This window comes from Moschus berezovskii, chromosome 3 (genome assembly GCF_049115385.1).
Source record: "Moschus berezovskii isolate FMDL1 chromosome 3, NW_MosBer_1.0, whole genome shotgun sequence".
Classification (NCBI taxonomy): domain Eukaryota; kingdom Metazoa; phylum Chordata; class Mammalia; order Artiodactyla; family Moschidae; genus Moschus; species Moschus berezovskii.
Genome location: NC_142462.1, coordinates 59,882,977 through 59,908,450, shown reverse-complemented (window position 1 = coordinate 59,908,450; position 25,474 = coordinate 59,882,977). Strand labels below are relative to the sequence as shown.

The following is a 25,474-nucleotide window of genomic DNA, read 5'->3' as shown; positions in this document are numbered from 1 at the left end:
ATTCAGTAGAAAAAAATTGAGTAGATAGGTAGATATAAACAATAAAGGAAGAGGAAGAGTTAAAGATGACTGAGACTCAGGCTTAGGGAGAGAGTGACTATGATGCTGTATAGAAATAGGAAGCTGGAAAGGAAATCAGTTTGGAAAGAAAAATGATGAGTTTCCATGTCATCAGTGGTACATTCAAACTTGGCCTTAAGGCAATTGCAGAGACAGGGCTGGTCCTCAGAACAGAGAATGCGCCTGGGTGTGTAAAGTTGGGTCATCACCACGAGACAGCTCCATTACCTCATGAATCACCAGAGCTGAGCCAGCAGCTGGCTAGTCAGAAGTCTGGTTATACTATGTTCATGACTGTCTGAAGCTGCCCTTTATTCCTTCCTAGAGATGGTCAACCTTTCTTTAACTGCTCACTCATCTGCTCCCCTGCTAGAGCTCCAACTGAAGTTTCAGGTTATTGAAGCCATGAGGCAGGATCACTTCAAGAGAAGTTCGTGGCAGCAAAAATATTAAGGAAGCTTCTTTCTTTTAAATTATGACTGAGCCCAACATCAAGCATCCCCTTCATAGCACAAAACAATGAAGTCACATTCTTAGGGTTTGACCATAGCATCCTAATAGCCTGAAAGTGAAAGTGTTAGTTGCTCAGTTGTGTCCATTCTTTGCAACCCCATGGACTCTAGCCTACCAGATTCTGTGTCCATGGAGTTCTCCAAGCAAGAATACTGTAGTGGGTTGCCATTCCCTTCTCCAGAGGATCTTCCTGACCCAGGGATTGAACTCAGGTCTCTTGCATTGCAGGCAGATTCTAATAGTCTGGCATTGCATTTAAGACCCCAACAGAAAGGGGCTGCTCTGCAATAGAGCTGACTCTTCGGCATTTTTCAGAGAATCCTGGCTTGTTTACGTCTTAGACATCTGAGAACAGACTGAGAGAAGTTGAACTACGTCTGAAAGAAGCATAAGCAGACACTGAAGTTCAAAGCTGTGTGCCTCTGCCTGTGGTCAGCTCTCAATACCACCCACCTCCCAGTCCAATGTAACAAATATAAGAGAGCACATGAATGAAATTTAGGGAAACAAAGGAAGTGGAGTTCCTGAAATTAAAGCAGTTGAGTTTTAGCCAACTTTTAATAAAGGCTTAGAGAAAGAACTTTCTATTTTGAAATATGTATCCCCCTGAAAAACATTATTACATGTCCATAAAATTCGTCCAAAATATAATTATGAATAAACTTAATATTAAATTGTCTCTGTTAATTTAGTCATGGGCAAGGAGGGAAGACAGCTGGTATGAGTGAACTGGCAAAGATCTCACAAGATAGAACATTTTTAAAAATCTCTCTGCAAGACTGATTTAAATTATCTATAGATGAGCTAAATTTGTCCTATAGATCAATTAGAAGAATCACTATTTTAAATATATCACATACTTAATTATACTGAATTAAGTGTAATTGCATATTCACTGCATGCATCATAATGTTAATTAGGGAAAACATTTTGAATCAAATACATTGAAGTATATGGCACTTCAGTTTTCTTTATATATATATATATATATAAAATAGTATATGTTTCAGTCAGGTTAGAAATATTTGTCGAGTACTCATGAAAAGGTAAAGAAAGACTAAATTAAAGTATTACTTCAAGGCTTACGGATTGTTGAGTAATTCCGGTTATTTAACTCTGACAGTATATGGGCTTCCCTGGTGGCTCAGCAGTGAAGAATTCATCTGCAATGCAGAGGACACAAGAGACACAGGTTCGATCCCTGAGTGGGGAAGATCCACTGGAGAAGGGCTTAGAACCTCTCCAGTGTTCTTGCCTGAAGAATCTCATGGACAGATGAATCTGGTGGGCTACAGTCCATAGGGTTGCAAAGAGTTGGACACAACTGAAGTGACAGAGCACACATGCATATGGCAGTATATAAGGTTCTAGGTTAAAGAAACAAGCCTTTAACAAGTTTAAAGAAAAACCAAAACAATGTTTACCATTGTTTCTCAGAATTAACATCACACAACATTCAGAAAACAAAGATCATGGCATCTGGTCCCATCACTTCATGGGAAATAGATGGAAAAACAGTGGAAACAGTGTCAGACTTTGTTTATTTGGGCTCCAAAATCACTGCAGATGCTGATTGCAGCCATGAAATTAAAAGACGCTTGCTCCTTGGAAGGAAAGTTATGACCAACCTTGATAGTATATTAAAAAGCAGAGACATTACTTTGCCAACCAAGGTCCATCTAGTCAAGGCAATGGTTTTTCCCGTGGTCATGTATGGATGTGAGAGTTGGACTGTGAAGAAGGCTGATCGCCGAAGAATCGATGCTTTTGAACTGTGGTGTTGGAGAAGACTCTTGAGAGTCCCTTATACTGCAAGGAGATCCAACCAGTCCATTCTAAAGGAGATCAATCCTGGATGTTCATTGGAGGGACTGATGCTAAAGCTGAAACTGCAATACTTTGGCCACCTCATGCGACGAGTTGACTCACTGGAAAAGACTCTGATGCTGGGAAAGGTTGGGGGCGGGAGGAGAAGGGGACGACGGAGAATGAGATGGCTGGATGGCATCACCGACTCTGTGGACATGAGTTTGAGTGTACTCTGGGAGTTGGTGATGGACAGGGAGGCCTGGCGTGCTGTGATTCATGGGGTCGCGGAGAGTCGGACACGACTGAGCGACTGAACTGAACTGAATTATTTTAGAAGAGGATAAACCTTTAAAAGCTAAATGCTTCTCGAAACTTCTTATAAAATGGCTGTGTGTATCCAGAATCTATGTATGTTTTGAAGCAGCCTCTGGTGGTTGGGGGACAGTGATCACTCATGGCATCTTAAACATCATGAGCAATCATTTCTTCCAACAGTGGGCCAGTGGCAGCTTGGTGATTCCAGGCCCAGGGAAGCTTTGGAAAGTCACGCAAAGACCCACAGCATGGTAGAGCTGGAAGAGAAAGTTGAAATCAGTTCTCTCCATCTCTCCCTTTATAGATAAGGAGCAGGTAGCCTAGAATAGTAGTGAAGACCCTGGGGCACAATGGCCTCAGTTTAGTCTTAGCCCTGCTACAGCTGGTCATGTGACCTTTCAGTCCTTCAGGTTGCTCCTAGGATTGTTAAGAGGATTCAGTAAATGAATATTTCAAGAGTGCTTAGAACAATGTCTGACACATTATACACACTATGAACAAATGTTTGTTAAATAAGTAGAACTCAGACTGAGATAGATCAAGCAATTTACCTGAGTTCATGGGATTCATCAAATCTTAGCTAGGGTAGAACCATTCCTCACCTGTTCTCATTTTTCGTTTCTCCCGGGTCCTTATTAGACTATCCTTAGAGTGTAGGTTTGCCTCAGAAATACTGTGAGAACCAATAAATAGCACGATGCAATATAGGGAATACAGAGTTTTTAGATCAGCACCTTGGATTCAGGTTCTAATTGTTGTTGTTTAGTCACTAAGTTGTGTCCAAATCTTTGCAGCTCCATGGACTGTAAACCCCCAGGCTCCTCTATCCATGGGATTTCCCAGGCAAGAATACTGGAGCAGGTTGCCATTCTTTTCTCCAGGGGACCTTCCCAACCCCAGGGATTGAACCCAAATTTCCAGCTTTACAGGTGGATTCTTTACCACTGAGCCACCAGGGAAGCCCTCAGGCTCTGATACTTAGCATCAACTCTCTGAACCTCAATTTCTTCACCTGTAGAAATATGATAATCATAACAAACCCAGCTGAGACTTGTTGAGAGAATCAGATGAGATAATGTACTTTGAAAATCATAATGCACCATGCAGATGTTATTTAACATCAGTATTATGAGCTTCTGTGAGCTGAGAAAAGCTATGAGAATTGTTTCAAACCTGCTTAGGACATCAAGAAGTTGGGTTGGAGAGAATATTTAATGTACTCTCTCCACTTTGTTACTTCCCATTTATTCACTGTTTTCTTTTAAAATTTTTTTTAATTTATTTATTTTAATTGAAGGCTAATTACATTATTGTATTGGTTTTGCCATACATTGACATGAATCTGCCCCGGGTGTACATATGTTCCCCATCTTGAACACCCCTTCCACTTCCCTCCCCATCCCATCCCTCTGGTTCATCCCAGTATTTTTAATGATTATATTCATATACACAAAAGAATAGTGTATACATGTATGTGTTGTGTGTGTGTGAAAAATACTGATTCTCTACCATGAAGTTTAAAAAGAGAATATTACCAATGCCTTTGACGCCCCCATGTGTACCGCCCAGTCATATCCCTCCCCTCCCGCCCCAGAAAATTGGGTAAATGGCATTTGCGGATTATTTGTTCATCTTCCCCTTGCCTTTAGTTGTGCTACACATGTGTATATACCTAGACAATGTATTGTACTGGGTGATTTTCTCTCTTGACTCAAATATCTCAAGCTGTATGGTATCTTCCCCGTGCCCTGTAGTATCCTCTACTCTTAGTCTTTGTCACTGTCTCCCCTCCCCCATCCAATAAAACACATTACTTCTTTAATTGAAAAGATGTTGCAAAGAGAGACTTTGGAAGAGAGTCAGGCTTAAGGTTTACATGAGCAGGGAGTGGGTGTCAGTGGCCAGCGGGAGGGGGATATCAACTGTCCAAGCAAATGCAAGAATACAAGAATGGGAAGGCTCTTGTGTCATTATAGCCATTTTGAGATTCGTTTGGTGTCCTGGATGGTCACTTGACCATCTTAATGAGAAATCTTAATGCCTTAAATGGAAAAAAAGGACTAAAAATGTTAATAGAGGCAGATTTGGATGTCATACGGCTTTTGGGAAGCAACTGAAATATTGAAGAATGAAGTGACAGCTCATAACTGCTTCAAGGCTGATGAAATGGGACACAGGTGAAAGGGGAACACCTCACCTGGGGCAGAGGGGCAGCGGTGGGTGGAGGTAGCACTGACGAGACACTGTGGGTTTAGCAAGACTTGGTAACTGGTTGGCTGTGAGAGATGCTAGAGAAAGAGAAGTTGGTGATGGCTGAAATTTCAAGTTACCAGGTGGAAACCTCATAATGTTCACTAACCAAAATAGGTGACAAAAAACTAGATCTGAGAGTCACACTGACTAGAACAGCCCAAATTGCTGGAGGTCACCTCTGTCCCATGGTCCAGAAAATAATGATTAATTCCAGCCTTTCTCCCAGAAAAGGAATCAGGGAGGGCAAATCTCCATTTCCTACTTTGAAGAGTTGTGGGTTTACATGTCGAATGGTAACTTTTGTTAAGTGATTCTTACTCTTGAGAATTACAACTTCCCTGACTTTCAATTTCTTGTACATAAAATGAGGGAGCTGGAGTAAGATGGTCTCTAAGGCCCTTTCCATTTTTGTAACTGTGAGATCCTAGGAACTTTGCCCAGAATAGTTAACGGTAGCAAAAGCAGTTCTTGAGGTTGAGAATCAGAGAGAATTAAATTTGAAGGCCTGTTCCACTGTGAACCTGTGGCTACCCTTGGCTGCCCTGAGTCTCCTGCTGAAACTCAATGTGATAGAACCTCACCGGCCTACTCTGTTTCTGCTTGTATGTGAAAATGCCCAACTCAGTTCCTGGCACAGTGTAGGTGCAGGGTAAAGACTGATTTCCTCCCTTCCTTCCTTCCTTCTTCCTCCCTTTGTTACCAAAAAGAGAGTTTCATCTGGCTCCTCAACTGGTGCTGGGGTGAACCTTTCTTGTTAGACTCTGCTGTGGTGTCCCAAAGCAGCTGTTGTACCAAAGAACTGCTCTCCACGAGCTGCATTCACTTTTACCCCAAAGCACAAGACCTCTGGGTTCAAGAGAAGCACAGACCACAAGTGGCAAGGAGACCCCTGGTGGTGGGTCTATAGTTGTTCTTCCAGTTGGATGCAAATCCCACTCCAGATGTCACATCCAGAAACTAACTGTTGTAAAGTGGTGAGAAGTCACCTCATCTTCCCTGAGCAAATGAGCAAGGAACACATTCATTCATTATCTGTAAGAGACAGAGTGAATCAGATGGATATCTCGTCGTATTTACACAATACTTTACCTTTGTACTGCTGAGAGTTTAAACCAAGGCTCCTTAATAGTTAAAAGTCTACTGTTCAAGCTCAAAGACAGCCTGCAGCTCTGTAAGCTAGTTCCTGCAAACCTGACCACAGCTGTCAAGTTTATCTGGATTCTCAGCAAGAAGAGACAAGAAGTAGTCCCTCTCCTGAAGATCTCAGCTGTGGAGAAAAGGAAAAGGAAAAAGGTTGAGTTGGGGTCCCCTGGCTTATGAAATCTGAATGCCACTCAAACCAGACATGATGTTTGTTGGCTTTGGCTCCAAAGTACACAATTTTTCAAGATCAAGGAATGCTGTGCCTTTATTCCAACATTGTACAGAGTTTCTGTACTTTGGAATTAGTTGGGGGGTCTGGGGGTTGGGGAGAAGAGGGAGTGGAGACATAACTTAATCCTCTCAGTCCTTGAGGAACTACCATTTAGAGAACTTACTATTTCCTGAAGGAGAAGCCTTGAAGTGTGCAATGTAAATATTACATTAATTCTGATGCAGAGTTCTACGGTTGTTAAGCCTTACATGTGATAAAGCCAATAAGCAAATGAAATTTCACTATTTTAAAGCATCATACCATATGTTTACTTGGTACATTTTTAAAATCAGTTATTAACTAATGGTAAAAAAGAAAAAGCCTTACATGTGAGAAAACAGACAAATAGAAGCTAAGGTTCTGGTCCTGTTTTTCTGCCTTATTTAGAGAAGACCAGTGAGGACCTGCAGGCTTGCAAACAATCTGAGATCCATCTAACCTCTGTTCTCCAGGTTGCCCCATTCAGCAACACAGATCACAAAGCAAGCTGGGTAGGCAAATGGGCTTTAATCTGGGTTACTTTGCAAATGCATTAATTTTTCAGCAGACTTGTTAAACACACACAATGTGCTAGGCAGGGTACACAGTGAGGTTAAAAGATGAATGAGACAGTTCCTGGACTCTTGTTGATTGGTGTTCAGTCAATAACTAAGTCATGTCAGAATCTTTGTGACCCCATAGACTGCAGCATGCCTGCCTTCCCTGATCTTCAGTATCTCCTGGAGTTTGCTCAAATTCATGTCCATTGAGCCAGTGATGCCATCCTACCATCTCATCTCTGTCGCCCCCTTCCCCTGTCCTCAATCTTTCCCAGCCCTAGGGTTTTTTCCCAATGAGTTGGCTTTTCACATCAGGTGACCAAAGTATTAGAGCTTCAGCCTAAGCATCAGTACTTCCAATGAATATTCAGGGTTGATTTCCTTTAGGATTGACTGGTTTGATTTCCTTGTTGTCTAAGGGACTCTCAAGAGTCTTGTTCAGCACCGCAATTCAAAAACATCAATTCTTCAACAGTTAACCTTCTTTGTGGTCCAACTTTCACATCCATACATGGAAAAACCAAAGCTTTGACTATATGGACCTTTGTTGGCAAAGTGATAGCTCTGCTTTCTAATATTCCATCTAGGTTTGTCATAGCTTTTCTTCCAAGGAGCAAGCATCTTTTCACTTCATGGCTGCAGTCACCATTTACTGTAATTTTGGAGCCCAAGAAAATCTGTCATTATTTCCATTTTTTTCCCCGTCTGTTTGCCATGATGAAGTGATAGGACCAGATGCCATGATCTTAATTTTTTGAATGTTGAGTTTTAAGCCAGCTTTTCCCTCTCCTCTTTCACCCTCATCAAGAGGCTCTTTAATTCCTCTTCTCTTTCTGCCATTAGAGTGGTATCATCTAGTAGACTGCTACTGATAGCTTACAACCTAAGACTGTACTCCACAATTTGCCAGTTGTTTTATATCTTGATGAATCAATCATATCTCCACCAGCACTGAATCCCAAGTCAAGTCTGAGCCTTTAAAGTTCCTAGAATGCCTCCTAGACACAGAAAACAGTTCAACAAGAAATGAACAAAATCAGAGAAGCTGACTCTGAAGAGCAGGCTCCTCTATAATAGAATATTGGAGAAGGCCTTTGATTTAAAATTGGCCTCTGTTCCTTTAAGAAGCTTTTGTAGTTCCAACCCTCTTCAAAATGGATGATTGATCACCAGTGGAAACCTAATTACCAATTAATCAGTTACTATTGAATTGATGGTACATCTCAGTTATCTGCTACTCCTCAGAGCAATCTATAGCGCTTTAGTGAAGAAAAGCTTCTAATTAAATAGTAAAAGAGTACTCACTAATATATATCAAAAATGTCTAGAACTAGAACATCTTATTAATTATAAGTCATACGTTTAGCATCTCTGAGACCCTCTGTTCACTAATTTTTCACCCTTTAAAATAAAAAAGTAGTTGTTGCTGTATAAAATAGCACGTTAGGTTATATTTAGCCATAAAAGTTAATAGATGTAAGAACTTTGCATTCTGTATGACCTAAGTTTGACATTATGGAGTAAGGTTATTTTATATGTTGTTGTTTAGTTGTGTCCAACTCTTTTGTGACTCCCATGGACTGTAGCCCTCCAGACTCCTCTGTCCATGGGATTTCCCAGGCAAGAATACTAGAGTAGTTTTTCATTTCCTTCTCCAGAGGATCTTCCTAACCCAGGGATCGAATCTACATCTCCTGCATTGGCAGGCAGGTTTTGTACCACTGCGCCACCAGGGAAGCCTATTTTACATAAGGATACTTAAATTTTTTATTTCAGTTTGTTCTTAAACACTTAGTTGTAACTAAGTGTAACAACTTTCTGATTATGACAAATATAATAGGACAAAAATAGAAAATCTCTATAATCTTTAAATCATTTTCCAGACTTCTGCTATATACAAAAATGTGTAACACTGAACTTTTTCTCACTTTCTTCCAAGTTAGGCTTTGTTTTACTTATACACCTTTTTGCCCCAGTTATCTGCCTCAGAGTTACCAGTATGCAATCATTTTGTCAGAATAGTTGGAGTCAGTCTCTCCATTTGTCTCTTGTAAACTTTTAAACTACCCCCATTCCCGAAAAAAAGAAAATAAGCTTTAGTAATTTGATTCATATCTTCACAGTCATTCCCAGTCTACCCATAATTTATTTACTTACTTGTTCATTCATTCAATTAATATTTATTAAACATATACTGTGTGTGGCATTTCATCTACTACTAACAATAAGTAGTGAACAAGCAGAGTCTCTGATAGGAAGCCACTTGGGAAGTCTCACATCACTAATATATTACAAAAACAAATTGGTTGCAGCTTTAAGTGCCATTTCACATAGGTAAATGGTATTATGGCAGTCCATCATAGGAGCATTTTACCTACATATTGAGATCAGGGTAGACATTTTGAAGAATTGACAAACTGAGATCTGAAGGAGGTATAGGAGTTACCAAGGTGAATGGAGGTGGAAGGAGCAGAAGGAACAGCATGTTCAGAGACTCTGTAAGGAGGACATTTGGCTTATTTGGAGAACTGAAAGATGGCCAACTCACTGGAGCATAGGGAGGAAGGAAGAAAACAATGCAGGCTGAGTCTGGAGAGTTTGAACAGGGGCTGGATGAGGCAGGATCCAACCGGGCATGTTAAAAATATTGTCTTTGATCCTAAGAGCAATGGGGAAATGTTGAGCATTTTAAGCAGAGTGACATGATGAGATATGTGGTTTAAAAAGAAAACTTGGCTGCAGTGTGGAGAATGGATCTAGAAAGAGGTTGAATGAAATTGGATTGGTCAGGTCCAGTTAAGCCATTCTCATAGTCCAGGAAAGAGATGGGGGTGCCTTGGATGAAGTTGCTATGGTGGAGATAGAGAAAACTGGATGGACCCAGGAGATGTTTAGAAAGTGCAATTGATGGGACTGGACAGTAGACTGTTTATGGGGAGGAATCAGGGATGACGCTTAAATTTCTGAGTTGTGCACCTGGAGAAATGGAGGAGCCATTTGCTGGGGTATATTGCATCATAAGACCAAGCCAGGAGGATTGGTGTTTCTACTTTGGTCATGTTGAGCCTGAGGTCTCTGAGACATCTGAATGCCAGTTTCGTAGGCAGTTTGATAAATGTACAGTCAGAGGAGCATAAACCTGGAGGCACAAATATGAGTGTCAACTAAAAAGAATAAAACATATCCTGGGTAGAGAGTATCAAGAGTGAACAGAGGAGCAGCCCTAGGATGGAGCATTGAGAAACCCTAACATTGATAGGCAAGCAGGGATGGTCCTGCAGAGGGGACAGATGCTACAGTTTGAGAAGTAGTAGAAGGGAAAGGGGAGAAGGCAATGGCAACCCACTCCAGTACTCTTGCCTGGGAAATCCCATGGACAGAGAAGCCTGGTAAGCTTCAGTTCATGGGGTCGCAAAGAGTCAGACACAACTGAGTGAATTCACTTTCACTTTTCATTTTCATGCACTGGAGAAGGAGATGGCAACCCACTCCAGTATTCTTGCCTGGAAAATCCCACGGACGGGAGCCTGGTGGGCTGCTGTCTATGGGGTCACACAGAGTCGGACACAACTGATGTGACTTAGCAGCAGCAGCAGCAGAAGGGAAAGGAGTACATCAAGGCTGTATATTGTCACCCTGCTTATTTAACTTATATGCAGAGTACATCATGAGGAACGCTGGGGTGGAAGAAGCACAAGCTGGAATCAAGATTGCTGGGAGAAATATCAATAACCTCAGATACCCAGATGACACCACCCTTATGGCAGAAAGTGAAGAGGAACTAAAAAGCCTCTTGATGAAAGTGAAAGAGGAGAGTGAAAAAGTTGGCTTAAAGCTCAACGTTTAGAAAACTGAGATCATGGCACCTGGTCCCATCACTTCATGGGAAATAGTGGAAACAGTGTCAGACTTTATTTTTTTGGGCTCCAAAATCACTGCAGATGGTGATTGCAGCCATGAAATTAAAAGACTCTTACTCCTTGGAAGGAAAGTTATGACCAACCTAGATAGCATATTAAAAAGCAGAAACATTACTTTGTCAACAAAGGTCCGTCTAGTCAAGGCTATGGTTTTTCCAGTAGTCATGTAGGGATGTGAGAGTTGGACTGTAAAGAAAGCTGAGCACAGAGGAATTGATGCTTTGGAACTGTGGTGCTGGAGAAGACTCTTGAGAGTCCCTTGGACTGCAAGGAGATCCAACCAGTCCATTCTAAAGGAGATCAGTCCTGGGTATTCATTGGAAGGACTGATGCTGAAGCTGAAGCTCCAGTACTTTGGGCACCTGATGCAAAGAGCTGATTCATTTAAAAAGACCTTGATGCTTGGAAGATTGAAGGCAGGAGGAGAAGGGGATGACACAGGATGGGATGGTTGGATGGCATCACTGACTCAATGGATATGAGTTTGAGTAAGCTCCAGGAGTTGGTGATGGACAGGGAAGCCTGGCATGCTGCAGTCCATTGGGTCGCAAAGAGTTGGACACAACTGAGCGACTGAACTGACTGAGAAGGAAAAGCAGGAGACTGAAGAGTCAAGGAAAAGGGAAAGATCCAAGTGCTTGTCATATATTAGTGAACAATATTCTTTAAATCCTTTCTCTTGAAGTTAAAACTAAAAGAAAAATTACTACCTGATTGGGTGGTAATTGTCTTTTAGTTAGCTGGTTAATAAAGCATTTGATGTATAACTTTGCATTTTTTGAGCCTTTCACCATAATGAGGACAACTTCTCTGTGTTCTCTGTGTACTGGGTTCTTTTATAAGAGATCTCTATAAAGTAGCTCATTTAATCTTTATAGCAGCTCTGTAAGGTAGGTGCATTTCTGTAATTTTCTGTTTTACAAATGGAAGAACTGAAGCAGAAGTAACGTGAATGTCACAAACATACAGATAGCTGCTGTATGATGCAGGCACCTGGGTCTGCAGTTGGTTCTCCGCTGCTTTTCCATGGATTATCTATAAATCATCACTTCTCACCACCTCACTGTACACTAGTGCACAAAGGCACACAGTTTAGAACATAGTGTCCCAGTATGACTCCCACATTTATGATTATTCCAGTTGATATCCATCTCATTGGACTTGTCTGCTAGAAGCACTGCCTTTATGTCCAGGCCTGAGACATTCATAGTTTTGTTTTTCTCCTACTAGTGCCTGCTGAATTCTGTTTTTATGTACTTACATGTGGAACCGTGGTACAAACTGTGATGATAAGATCTGATCCTGGTTTTAGAAAGTGAAAGTGCAAGTATTAGTCACTCCATCGTGTCTGACTCTTTGCAACCCCATGGACTGTAGCCCACCAGGCTCCTTTGTCCATGGGATTCTCCAGGCAAGAATACTCAAGTGGATTGCCATTCCCTTTGCCAGGGGATCTTCCTCACCCAGAGATCAAGCCCAGAGTCCCCTGCATTGCAGGCTGATTCTTTACCATCTGAGCCATCAAGGAAGCCCTAGTTTCAGAGTCTTTGTATATACAACAGCACTTACTGATACTGGAGTCATTTAGATCACTGGAACTGTTTCTGCCTATCTGGGGCTATATGTCCATTTTCAGATTGTCTGTTATCCTTGCCATTCCCTCTAACCTCTGAAAAGACACACCAGAAAGTTTCTTAAGAGCTTGCTCACATATGGACTCACATTAATTCTATGAATATATTTTATTTCAGACACTTTTGAGAAATTCATCAGGATGTGAAGTCCGCAATGATGAATATCGAACAGAGTTTACCACAGCTTTGCCGCGTGTTGACTTATTCATGGGCCAGTTCAACCAAGTCCTCTTAACATCTATATCCACCTTTATCAAAGGAGATCTCACCATCGCCAATCTCGGGACGTCAGAGGGTCGATTCATGCAGGTACATACTTTATGAGCATGGCTGTATCTGTTTTATCCAGTGTCATACAATTAATTTGCTTCTCTTTTTACAGTAAGGTGTTGGCAAATACTGTAAAGTGAAAATCACAGTGGAAGCTAAAGACACAGACTGAAAGCAAAACAATGAAGCCTAGTCCCTTTCTTGAAGTGTATGGCCTTTTTTTGTTAAATTCTTAAAGCTTTCAGTTTAAATGTGGTTGCTTTAATTTTTTTGCCTGGAACAGTTTGAGAGTTTTTTTTTTCCATTCATGATTTAAATCACATGATTGGAAAATAAAATGAAACAATTAAAGCACTTCCAGGCGATGTTTTCCTATTTCAGGGGAAGCTACGGATCAAAGGAGAGCTATTGTGTGAACTGTGTGTCTCCATGAGAAGAAACATTCACATCACTGAGAAATATTGGCAGGCGTTAGGAAGGGACGTTATCATCAGAATCCCATTGTAACTCCAGCTCTTCTGATTCTGCAAAATGATGGGGTCAGACACAAAGAAGTGCAAACACTGGGGGAAAAAGATCCAGATTTTGTTAAGAAATGCTTTTAATGGATAGCAACAGTATTCCCATACAATAGAAGTTCACATTTCAGAGTCGCAGTTTTCGTGTCTCCTAGATACAAAAACCCTAGCACTTTGCAGAAATTAAGATGCTCTCACGTGGGTCTGTTTTACTGTTTTAATAGTTATTGGTAGTGCTTTCAACATGAGTTCATTAGTAGATTATTGGTTAATGCACAATGACGATGGTATCTATGGAAATGTTGACTTTCCACAAAGACTAGAAATTTCTTTAAAAGGGAGATATTTATTTCGTGATCATCTGACATAATTAACATCCTGGTCAGGATATGACTTTCAGTAAAGCAATTGAGGATGATGATGTTTTCCTATGACTTGCTCATTTGTACATTCTCTATCTGTATTCTTTAACAAAACATATTTTTAAAAACTACCACTGTCTTTATAGCAGTCTGGATATGCATCAAATGTTCTTGTACTAGTGAGCCTGGTGGGATTTTTGCAAAATCATAAAGCGTGTAAATGAAACTTTCCCACTTCACAACGAATCATATAGATCTAAATGATTCCACACTTAGTCTCCCCTCCTCCCACTGCTTCACAATTAACTATGCTTTTTCTTCCTTGCTCCCTCTCTCCCAGTCCAATGTTCCTATTTACCCACTTCAAACCATAATTCTGTCCTCAAAATGTTAAGGAGAGATGCCAAGCCCCATCCCACACAGACAAGCACTCTTAACAAATTTGAAATATGGTCATATCTACTATCCTTGTAAAATGTGTGTGGTTATCTGGTGTTTTTAGTTGATATTGATGTTATTCTAGAGAATTCCAAGAAAAATCTGAAGGAAAATGACTGAAGCTAGCATCTATTGAATTCTCACTGGCTTCTGTATGTTCATTTGCCTCCTTTTATCTTTTTTTCTGCTTTCGTTTTTTTATTTTGTGTATTACCTCACCAATCCAGTTGCGTATTAATAAGCTTTCTACTATCACTTTAGGTCTGACACTTTTTCACATCACAAGGTTCCTGGCCTATTTCCAGATTCTGAAGTTCTAATAAAATTCTGTTTTTGTATAGATTGCTTTAATAACTGAGTAAATTCTGCCATGTGACAGATTTCAGATTTCATCAAGTGGTATGTTATATATATCAGTTTCATTAGAATAGAAATGCTGTAACAAATGTTTTATTCTTATCTCCCAGCATTTTCATCAAAGAAGCTATAGTATACCTGTGCATCCATAACACCAAAGATGAAAATAAGTATTTAAATAAATACTTTTCTTATGAAAAGCACTGATATCCTTGATTTTTTGAAACCAGGTAGCTCTCAATTCATTCCTTATATATCAGGAACATACTAACTATGCTTTACTAGGCAAATACGTGAAGCAAAGGAAGCTGTGACAGAGAACCTTCCTCTGAAGAACTAAATTTTTAGTAGCGGAGATAGAAATATGTACCTGATACCTAGAGAAAACAAAGACATAAAAAACACAAGGCTATTGAGACTCACCAAGAGAGGATCTGTTTCTCTGCCAGTTGCCTAAGAGAATTCCATTTGGTAAAATTTTATGTAAATAATCCTAAACCATTTAAAGGATCAAAGAATCACCATCACTAAAATCCAATTTGTTTACAGCAAATAATGTTGGAGATGGAGTCAGGAGTACAGCAAAAACTTGGGGACCATCCAGCCTAATCTATCCAAGCAGTGACTTAACTTCTGTAAATGTTTTGACTGCACTGAAGTGCTGAATCTGTGGCCAAGCCTAAGTTTCTACAACCCATGTTTCAATAATACTATGAAGTTTCTGTTACAAAATAGAAGGGACATAATTTTTTTCCCCAAAGACAGCTGCCATACATGAAAAGGAACAGAAGAATGATTTTTACTTCCTTCCTACCCTGAAGCCTAAAGGCAAAGTTGCTCTGCAAATGTTTTCTCCCAAGAGTTTGCAGCTGTTTCTGCCTTTCCTATTGTGCTTATGTTCAGCTCTGGCTGGAAATACAAGCTTCAGCTCCAGCTGTTGGGTGCAAAGTGAATCAGGTATTTCACAGTGGTTATTTGATTAGCAAGACTTATATTGTTTAGCTAACAATATTATATGTATGGAAGAGAAGACATTTTTGACATGTTTCTAACATTTAAGCATGTAACTTATCTCATACAGGTGCAGCTATGTCTAAATATACTAATGTGTACATATATTCAAGTCTATCTGTAGAGCCATGTCAATGTAAATCTAGATTTCAAAAACAGTTTTTATTTGTGTGATTGCTCTCTTGGGATGCTTTGAAGTAAAATAATATGATAAACAATGTTGGAGATAGCATAAGTAAACAGTAAGAACAGGGCTTCTTACAAGTTGTGGAGGGGGTGGGGATGTAGAAAAGAACAAGGCTGGAGAACATGAGCACAGAGTGCAGGGCTACGTGGGAGAGGGAAGCGGGATACTCATGAAGATCACAGGACTAATCACAGGGATTGCCCACATCTCCCCTTCTGAGCTCCTCGTCTAATCTACATCCAAAAACAATGCTTGCTTGATTTTTTTTTACAGCACTTATATAAGGCCTTTAATCTCTAGATGCAAGCATTGCTATTAAAATATTTGTGCGTGACTGTCAGGCCAGGGAGAGTGAGGGGATGGGGATGGGGTGGGGATGGGGTGGGGGTGGGGTGGGGGTGGGGATGCACTTTCCAGACTTTCTGCAAGTTCATCTCCACATTCACTGGCTTGTCTGCATACAGTGGCCACTGCCTGAGTGCTGTCATAGATGTCATTAGATTCTTTGGTATCATCCTTCTCTTCCCCTAACCCCCTTTCTGTGATGCTGTTACCACCCATAAGCCCTTTTCTCTTAACTGGACTGGTTGATCTTAAGCAGGAAAGTTCAAGAGGTAGGGATCACCTAAAAAGACATCCTTAGCTCATGGTCATTACTTACAACCATTAGCTAAAGGATTATGTTAGTAATCAGTGAACCTGAGAGTGATTACTCACTTCCAGTAAGAAGAATCAATTTATTTACTGACCTCCTGTCTCCAAATTCCTTTGGTTCCTGTGCCACCGTCATGGTATTTCAGTGCTTTGTGTTGAAGCCTGCAGCATGTTACATTGGGGATTGCTGCTATTTTAGACTATGCAGACACGGATCATCAACTCATCAATGCTGTGAGCAGCCTGCAGGGACACAGCCAAATGAAGTTTGAACTTCCACATTCTCTTCAGAGATTGCTGACTTACCTATCTCCTTTATAAAGTGATCAAATAAAAATATCATCTGCCTTTTTTTTAAGGCATACATCGTTTAGTTACGTCCATAAAAAACAGTAACTTTGGTATATTTCTTTAGAAAAATATATGTTTCATGGATTCTGAGATTTCTTCTGTGAGGAAAAAAATATCTATTGTAAATAATAATTACAGAGTTATGTCCATACCAAAAAATTAAGCCCAGTTCATATATAGTCTCCTAAAATGAATTAATGCATGATCTTGACATACATACATCTTATAAATTGTTATAGCATAGAAATTTAAAACATCATAAGTATTTGAAACATTGGAAAATGCTAACCTTTTGGGTTTTTGGGTGTTTTTTTTTTTGTAGCAGGGAATAACTGGAATTTCTTATTTAGATGCTTACTTGAAAGAAATGGAGAGGCATTTTAAAACGAAATATATTTATCAGTAACCATTTTGAAATTCAGACAGATATGCTCTGTGTGTAGATTAACTAATCCTATAGTCATTATATTTGAAATATTGATTTGAAAGTTTTGGATTTTTAAAATTGTTACAAATTTACTAGCTTATATGTTTCTTAGATGCTTGAATTTTTTTACAGAGGTCTCAATTTGGCATTGACTCATTTTGACTCATTTTGACTCATTTCAAAAAGTTGAGACACACATTGATATTATAATCATAAAGAAAATTGCTATTTGTACATATCCTGGCCTTTGTCATGTCGGGTTGGTATAGAAACACTTGTGCCCGTTTACCAAAAAGAGTGACAGAACAAAGCAAAGTTTCATTTAATTCAACTTTTGCCACTGGTTCTTTGTCTTACTACTTCTAATTTTAAGTTGTCAGCACCAATCAGCAATTTCCACTTCTTATGTTTCATTTTTTTTAGTTCTAGAAAGCTCGATGTTTACTTGGTTGAAACAAAGCTCTTCGTATCCGATTCCTTTCTAGACAAATACCAATTTCTTCACATACTTAAGATATAAACCTATTGCTGGTGTTTTAGTCAGTTTGGGCTGCTGTAACAAATTAACATACTAGGTGGCTTTAAAAAACAAACATTTATTTCTCAGAATTCTGTAGGCTGGGAATTCCAAGATCAAGTTGCCAGCAGATGTGGTGTCTAGTGAGAGTCTGCTTCCTGGTCCACAGATTGCCATCTTTTTGCTGTGTACTCACATGATGGAAAGAGGGCAAGAGAACTCTCTGGGATCCCATTTATAGGGCATTAATTGTCAACACAGTAGAAACTCAAAATATAATTGCTCGTCTCTATTTCTTACTAATTGTTCTAAAACTGCCAGGTGATTTATCATAAGAATTAAATTTAAATGCTGGATTTTGTTCTGTCCTTAGAAATATCTCCATGACAACCAAAAGGAACTCCTTATTTCTTACAAACATTACTTCAGGAGTATTTTGAGAGTTAAAGTGGTTACCCAATTACTTAGAATTTTGGCAAGAAGAGAAAGTGAGGAGTTAATGATAGAAACACATTCTTGGCATCTTATAGCAATAGGTATCCTTCCAGAGAAAGGGCTAATGATCAACTGAAAAGCTATTTGCGTCTGTGACATGACCTCTGCTCGAAACTCCAGGCAGTCATCTCACTTTTCCCCAGCCTTCCTGTCTTCTCTGTTTCATCTCATTTTTTATACCAACCCACACTCATCCTAGTTCATGATCAAAAGTTGAACTTGTTGGCTTAATAATAACATTTCCTCTGTGCTATCAAAAACTATTTAGATGTGGAGTCTTTCTCTTTAGGCACACTTAACGTGTGCAGCCAAGATTACTGAAACAAGGAGTATCTGGCAAAGCAAATATATTGTGAAATTTGTTTTAATGCTTTGACTCACAAGTGGCTCTTGGGAGCTCAGAGTTGAAGTTTTTTATTGGCGTTTACTCTGGTGCTCCAAGAGTATATTTGAGTGTTTAAGAAGAGGTCAAGCAAACAGTTTCTGGCATGAGAGAAAGTTCTTTGGAAACCTGACTCGTACTTTCTAGCTAAAATTCTCTGTCATATTTTCTTTATGGAAAATAATAGTACCTACCCTGTAGGCTTATTGTGAAGACTAAACAAAATACCTATTTAAAGCACTTAACACAATGCCTGGCTCAGTTACCATCATATATGGTATTCTCCAGATAAAGAGTCTTAACGGGTAATGAACCAAATCAATCTATCCAAGTTCCAGCGGTGCAAAGAGCATCTTTATGAAAAGAGAAATATTACTTCTTTCTGGGAAATGGATATTTGAATGGGCTTCAGATATTTGATAAAGTCAAGGGTAAGTGTTAGTTGCTGAGTCGTCTCTGACTCTTTGGGACTCCATGGACTATAGCCTGCCAATCTCCTCCATTCATGGATTTTTCCAGGCAAGAATACTGAAGTGGATAACCATTCCCTTCTCCAGGAAATCTTCCCAACCCAGGGATCAAACCCAGATCTCCTGCACTACAGGTGGATTCTTTACTATCTGAGCCACCAGGGAAACCCAAAGTCAAAGATGATGACCTATTAAATTAAGAAGAGATTGCATATTATAGAGATGGGAAATTATATTAAGGAGATCAAAAAGATAGAAAAAAAAGTAGGAGCTGATTGTTATGTAGGAGGTCTGATCTGAATAGAATGGAAGATATAAGAGAGACAGACATAAAATTCAAATATCTATAGGAAGGTTCAGAAGGATGAACAATCTCCAGTGAAGTAGAAAGCACAGAATGAGGTAGAGAACAGAATCAGGTTATGAAAAGAGGCTGATATGTTGTTTTGGTTTTTACTTGTGTGTGAGAAAAGGAATTTTGTTCGCTTTGCAGTTTGAAGTGACTGACAACAATCAGAGAAATATTTTTTTAAATGGTGAGCAGGGGAACATGAGGGGTAGGAAAAACAAGAGGTGATGAGCACCAGAAGTAAGTCAAGATAGAACAAATTGGTTAACTGAAATAATTTGGTGGAGAAGATTTAGATGTCTGGTGTTCTGTATTCTGCTTGAAACCAGCACCAGCGGGAGGTAGGACTGGTAACTGATTTTTTTTGCATTCCCTGCAAAAGTCACAAATAACTATTTGGTCGTAAATTTAGGAATAACAGTAGTTTCCATTCTTTCCCATTCCAACGAAATGACCTTCGGTCTATCACTTAATTTCTGTGCAAATATAGCCACCCTGCTTAATGGAGTTGTTTTGAATGTGTTGAGTGTTTGGTGTAGAGCAAATGTTTGAAAAAAAAAGTCATGATGTTTAACTTTTACAGCTCTTTGTGAACTTGGTTCCTTTCTCTATCAACAATCCACTCTGTGGGAGCAAATTAGGGATTTTGGGAATCTTCCCAAATTGTTTCAGGGTAAATAGCTCCTTTACTGTGCTGAAGAAAAAATTTACTACTGGTTCCCCAGAACATTTTTATGTTGTGTGTTTGTTAGAGTACTAAGCAGTTCATTCCCATTTTATGGATAAGAAAGCGGAGGGAGAAGTGGTTTATTATTTAATATCAATCTCACAGATGCCCACATTTGTCCCATGATTCAAACATGGCAAACAAATGCCCTTTCAATGAAATGTAAAAGGGTATTTTGGTGTCAAGCAATTTCATAAAGTTAGTTTCAAGCCCAGAGCTATGCTCAGCATTTTGCACCTTCCTGCAGATAGAACGTTATGGCCTATTTAAGAATGAGAGTGCGTCTAAGCTCTCCTGTAGTCTGAGTGTTCACCTTCTTAATTATACCTGGACTTAATTATTACTGGGTTCTAGCAACTGGACTGATGGAAATTGTATAGCTGAGAACCATCCCAAATTAGAAATACCTGACAGCAAGAATGACACCACTCATCAAATCTCCTTTCTAAGACATTGTTAAAACCATCAGGTCTTATTATAAAACCAGACCAAGAAGCAGAACCTTATTTATAATCAAAGTAATAATGTACGATGGGACAATGGTTTATAAGAAATGACAGCACATCATTTCAAAGTTAGCTGAGGGCCTATTTCAACCTCAAAAGATCTATAGATATGCTAAAGGGTAGCGAAGCTGGAACCAGATTCAGGTCTCCAGACTCCCTGTTCACTACACTTTCCTGTACGTCAAGGGAAGCTACCCTGTGGGAGGGTCAAGAGGATAGATTTAAAACTAATCCAGAATCCTTGTAGCATAAGCGAGGACTTCTGGGGTGAGTTTTGGCTCCTCCAGTTCCCAGTACAATCGTGAGGATGTGTCTGCATTTGCTGGCTGATTGGCTAGAAGATCTCCTTTCCTAGAAATCATTAAAAGATCATAGGCAAAACTCTGTGTTGGGGGTCCAAATGAATTGTCTTCAAAGCAGGAGATTAGAAGACATATTGATTTACAGTGCAGTAAACTGTTGGGTATATCGTTCAAACACCCATGAGCTCATCTAATCTGGTATTACCATTATCATCCATGTTTTTTCCTGATAGTATATTTAAACTGAGTTTGTTGGACTCTTGGACTAAGAATGCTTTCTGGTTTACTTCTCAGGTTGTAGTTTCTCGATCAGGATCATTAACTCCTCACGTGAATTTTCGCCTGGATTCCCACCCTGTGTCTCCAGAAGTGATTGTGGAGCACCCGCTAAACCAGAATGGCTATACACTGGTTGTCACTGGGAAGAAGGTAAGCCCTGTTGCATAGGAAGTTTCTATCAATGTGGTTACTCCTGAGTGGATATTTACAGCCAGTGTCACCTGGTCCTTTTTAACTTCTCCCTTCATCTGGATTTACCTCTCTTCTATGAAGCTTTTTCCTGAGTATTCCTGACATCTCCTAAAATCAAGTTAAATTTTTATTTGGGGAAAATGGACCTATGGGAAGTCATCTTCATGAGGTAAACTTCTCCTTTTATCCTATATTTCTCAATGAGAAACGCAAACACACAAAATGAGAATTGCAGTCCTAAGGGCAGAACTCTAGTGCAGGCAGATAACTCCTGAAGTGTACATTGGAAGAGATTATGCTGGCCAGTAATCCCTTTTCCCTGAGAGGAGGTACATTTTGATGCCAGAATGATATGTAACCTTACTTAGAATTTCCCAGAGCTTCAAGTATGTTTTCCAGCAGCTTAAATTATACTCTCTTGTTATTTTAAAATCATCTCAGCAGGGGAAGGATAAATTGGGAGATTGGGTCTGACATATATACACTACTATGTATAAAATAGATAACTAATAAGGACCTATTGTATAACACAGGGAACTCTACTCAATAATCTGTAATGACCTGTATGGGAAAAAAATCAAAAAAGAGTGGATATATGTGTATGTATAACTGATTCACTTTGCTGTATAGCAGAAACTAATACAACATTGCAAATCAACTATAGTGAAAGTGAAGTGAAGTCGCTCAGTCGTGTCCGACTCTTAGCAACTCCCTAGACTGCAGCCTACCAGGCTCCTCCGTCCACGAGATTTTCAAGGCAAGAGTACTGGAGTGGCTTGCCATTGCCTTCTCCGAAATCAACTATACTCCAATAAAATTTTTTTAAAAGAGTAAAATCATCTCATACTTTCCCCACTAAATAGAACCTCTAACATTGCGTGATAATGCTTGTGTTCACTGGACAGTAATAGTTACTTTTATCACATATGTGCCAAAAGTGGAGGGAAGGAAAAAAAAATTTTTGTTTTATCACATTAGCATTATTACATGATGTACACACATAAGTGGCATCTCTGTTAGACTCTGTAAAATTATATTTATAGGTATCTTTGATGTGTTTAGTTTTTATTTAACAAGCAAACAAAACCCTCCTCTGGAAGCTCTTTCCATCACTTGTCTTCACAGATCACCAAGATCCCGCTGAATGGCCTGGGCTGTGAACATTTCCAGTCCTGCAGTCAGTGCCTCTCCGCCCCTTCCTTTGTGCAATGTGGCTGGTGCCATGATAAATGTGTGCGATTGGAGGAATGCCCCAGTGGAACATGGACTCAAGAGACCTGTCTGCCAACAATCTACAAGGTAGGAGTCTCTGTCAACTGTCGTATGTGTTTTGTTTTGGAAAGCATAAATCCCATGGATTAAAAAATTCAAAAATCAAAGTATTCATTTGTCTATGAGGCATCAGCCCAAGGCACCACCTCCCTCCTTTAGGGTGTTTTTGGGCACAGACCCCTGGACCCTGCACTTGAACTGCTTGCTTCACACTCTCCTTGGGCAGTTGCTCTCCCTTAGCAGATAAGTGAATACAAGAGTAGTGGCTAGAGAGCAACACTGCTTCGCGTTTCCTCACACTGGGACCTGTTCCCTTCTGACCTACCCATTCTGATTCCTCACCAGCTACTTTATCTACCAGGTGCCCAGACATAAGCCTCTGTCATACATAGGGATATAGTCATCATAACACAGAACCCTAACCTGGACTGTGCAAGCTAGAGGTCCAAGCCATGCTGGAGCAGGCAAACAAGGGGTTTTGTTCCTTCTAACACATAGATGGTGGCTGTCTCATCATTGATGAGAGTAAAGGTTACTTCTCAGGGCAAGTTGGGAGGCAAGTGGATGGTGGACACATAGGAAGCTGTGCGCCTTCTCTCAAAGTTCGTGGAAGAGAAGTAAAGACACAGCTGATAACCTCACTAACCTCTATACTCTGCAAGCCAATTCATTCTTTAATTCATTCCAGAAACATTTATTGAGTGCTGTGATTCATGGGGTCGCGGAGAGTCGGACACGACTGAGCGACTGAACTGAACTGAACCACACAACTGGCTCTCTTCTAGACACTGGGGGGACACATTCCCAAACAAGACAAGAGTGCCTTCTGCTCTTAGAGAATTGAGCTTCTAGCAGTGGACTTCAGCCATGATATTGTAGACATACTGTCTCTCTGTTGCCTTGTTTGCTTAAGCATGTATTTAGTGCTCTGAAAATCTCCATGGCAATTTGTAAAAATTTCTTTCTTGATTCAAACACATTTTGCTTGAAGCTACTAAACTGGTAAGGACTCTGTGTGTTTTCTCTTCCTGCATGTGGAACAGTTGGACTTTGGTAATAATAAATGATGCATGTGAAAGAATCAAGTTAAAGATCTTGGTCGGTCGCCTGGTTCAAGCCCAAGTAAACAGAGTGTGCAAGTTAGAACAGGATCTGCCCCCAAGCACATGGCTGTTTTCATTTAGCTACGGTTTGGGCAAAGATTTGTACTGGGTGACTGGGTTTTAAACCAAATCATTTTCTGTTAGGTGTGACACAATTATTAAGCCTCAGCTTGATCAGCTAGAGAATAAATGAGAAGATATTACAACAAATTTAAATCTGTAGTGTTTATGCACTTTTTGTTTGTATGTTTAATACACTTTTAAAACCACATGCAGTTTTATACTTTTAAAAACATGTAGCTTTGGCAGTTTGAGACATCAGGAATCCGAATGCAGCTATTCCATGAAAGGTATAGGGAGTGTGTGTGTGTGTGCACGTATGCATGTGCAATTAAATCATAGCAATTTCATTTCAAAAACAACCAACCTGCTGTTTTAAATAAAGAGCAGGTTGAGAACCTGTACAAATGAAACATCTACTTTTGACCAGTTTACAACCTTTTGTTGTTAATATTAATGAAAGCTACATTAAAATGGTTAAAAACAGTAAATATTTTAGAATTTTCTGGAACCAGAGACTCTCTCATAATGTTTGAATCTCCCCTCCTCCACCTTCCCTAACTCCAGCACTCTAACTGGAAATATTTTAAAAGGTTGGGTTGTATCACGCACAATTCACTGAGGCTTGGGCTGTACAGTTAGAAAGAAAGTAGTGCAGCTGAGTCCATAAATCCCTTTTGGTTCATAGTTGTTAGGAAGATTTCATGCTGCACTAGAGCATGACATTTAGCATTCTTACTGCAAAGAATAAGACAGATTATTCATCTTTTTCTTATCTGTCTTAAATGCTGCAGGCACAAAACCCAGCTAATGTGTAGAGTTTCACTTTCCTATAAATGTAAGTCAACCTGCTTTTCAAGGTACATGATGTTCAGTGGCTGAGATTCTCTGCAGTTCCACGTATGAAATATTTCAGGAGTACAAGCCCATTATTTTGTTTCAAACATGTTATCTGATCTTGTACTTAAAGAGCAATGAAAAATGCTTCAGAAAAGAAAGCACTTTCCAATATATTCTGAATTTATTAGGATAAAATTGTCGTATCTTATAGGATTAGAGTTCAGTCCCGTGAGACAGTAAAACAGTTTATTAATTGATCAGAAGACTCAGATAAGAAACAGCAGTGATATCTTATGAGGGACTTGAGATATTTTATCTCTTGTCTGCAGTACACTGCCACCAATATATTCATGACATTTACTGAAGAGACAGATTTTAATTTTCCAAGGTTGTTGTTGTTATTTCAATTTTCTCATGTATTATCCTGATGGGTTTTGAAAACATGATCATTTAAATTATTTTCACCTGTTTAAGGACAATAGCTATTTTTGTGGCTATTTCTACCCTATCCAGACTCAGCCTCTGTGGCTTTATGCCGTACACTCATTTCCTTCTCACAGAGTTTCTCTACCCTCAGGATAACACAGTTTGCCAGCCCATTGTTGGTTCTGTCCCAGGGTGTGTAGTCCAAGACTGTGTCTTTCCTTTTCCCCCGGAAGAGTGAATGTTACCCCGTAAGCTAAGGCAGAAAAGCTCAGTTGCCTGCCTCTAATTTTCAGCCAGGAGAGAAAAGCTAAGAAAAGCTGGCCTTTCAAATCATGATGATCTCACGGAGGTTTTATATTAATAGCACCCATGTCTGTTGCCAGCACACCAATTGAACAACTCTCAGTGTCTTTTCTGAAACCATTACACAATCCCTTTGTCTTATATAGAAAGTGATGATGAACAGTGGAGTGACAGACTTCAGTTTTTACATAGAAAGGGGAGATCTAGGCAGTGGGATCA

At 39.7% G+C, this 25,474-nt stretch overlaps 1 protein-coding gene across 3 annotated transcripts in view; it reads left to right on the top strand.

Moving 5' to 3' along the window:
• The window catches only part of MET (MET proto-oncogene, receptor tyrosine kinase), a 124,197-nt gene that overhangs the window by 51,192 nt on the left and 47,531 nt on the right, over positions 1–25,474 (top strand). For all 3 annotated transcript variants that reach the window (XM_055420820.2, XM_055420818.2, XM_055420819.2), the window contains 3 exons: positions 12,575–12,766; positions 21,075–21,209; positions 22,377–22,550. In XM_055420820.2, coding sequence (XP_055276795.1) covers positions 12,575–12,766; positions 21,075–21,209; positions 22,377–22,550 — 501 coding nt within the window. The remainder of the gene's footprint in view (positions 1–12,574; positions 12,767–21,074; positions 21,210–22,376; positions 22,551–25,474) is intronic.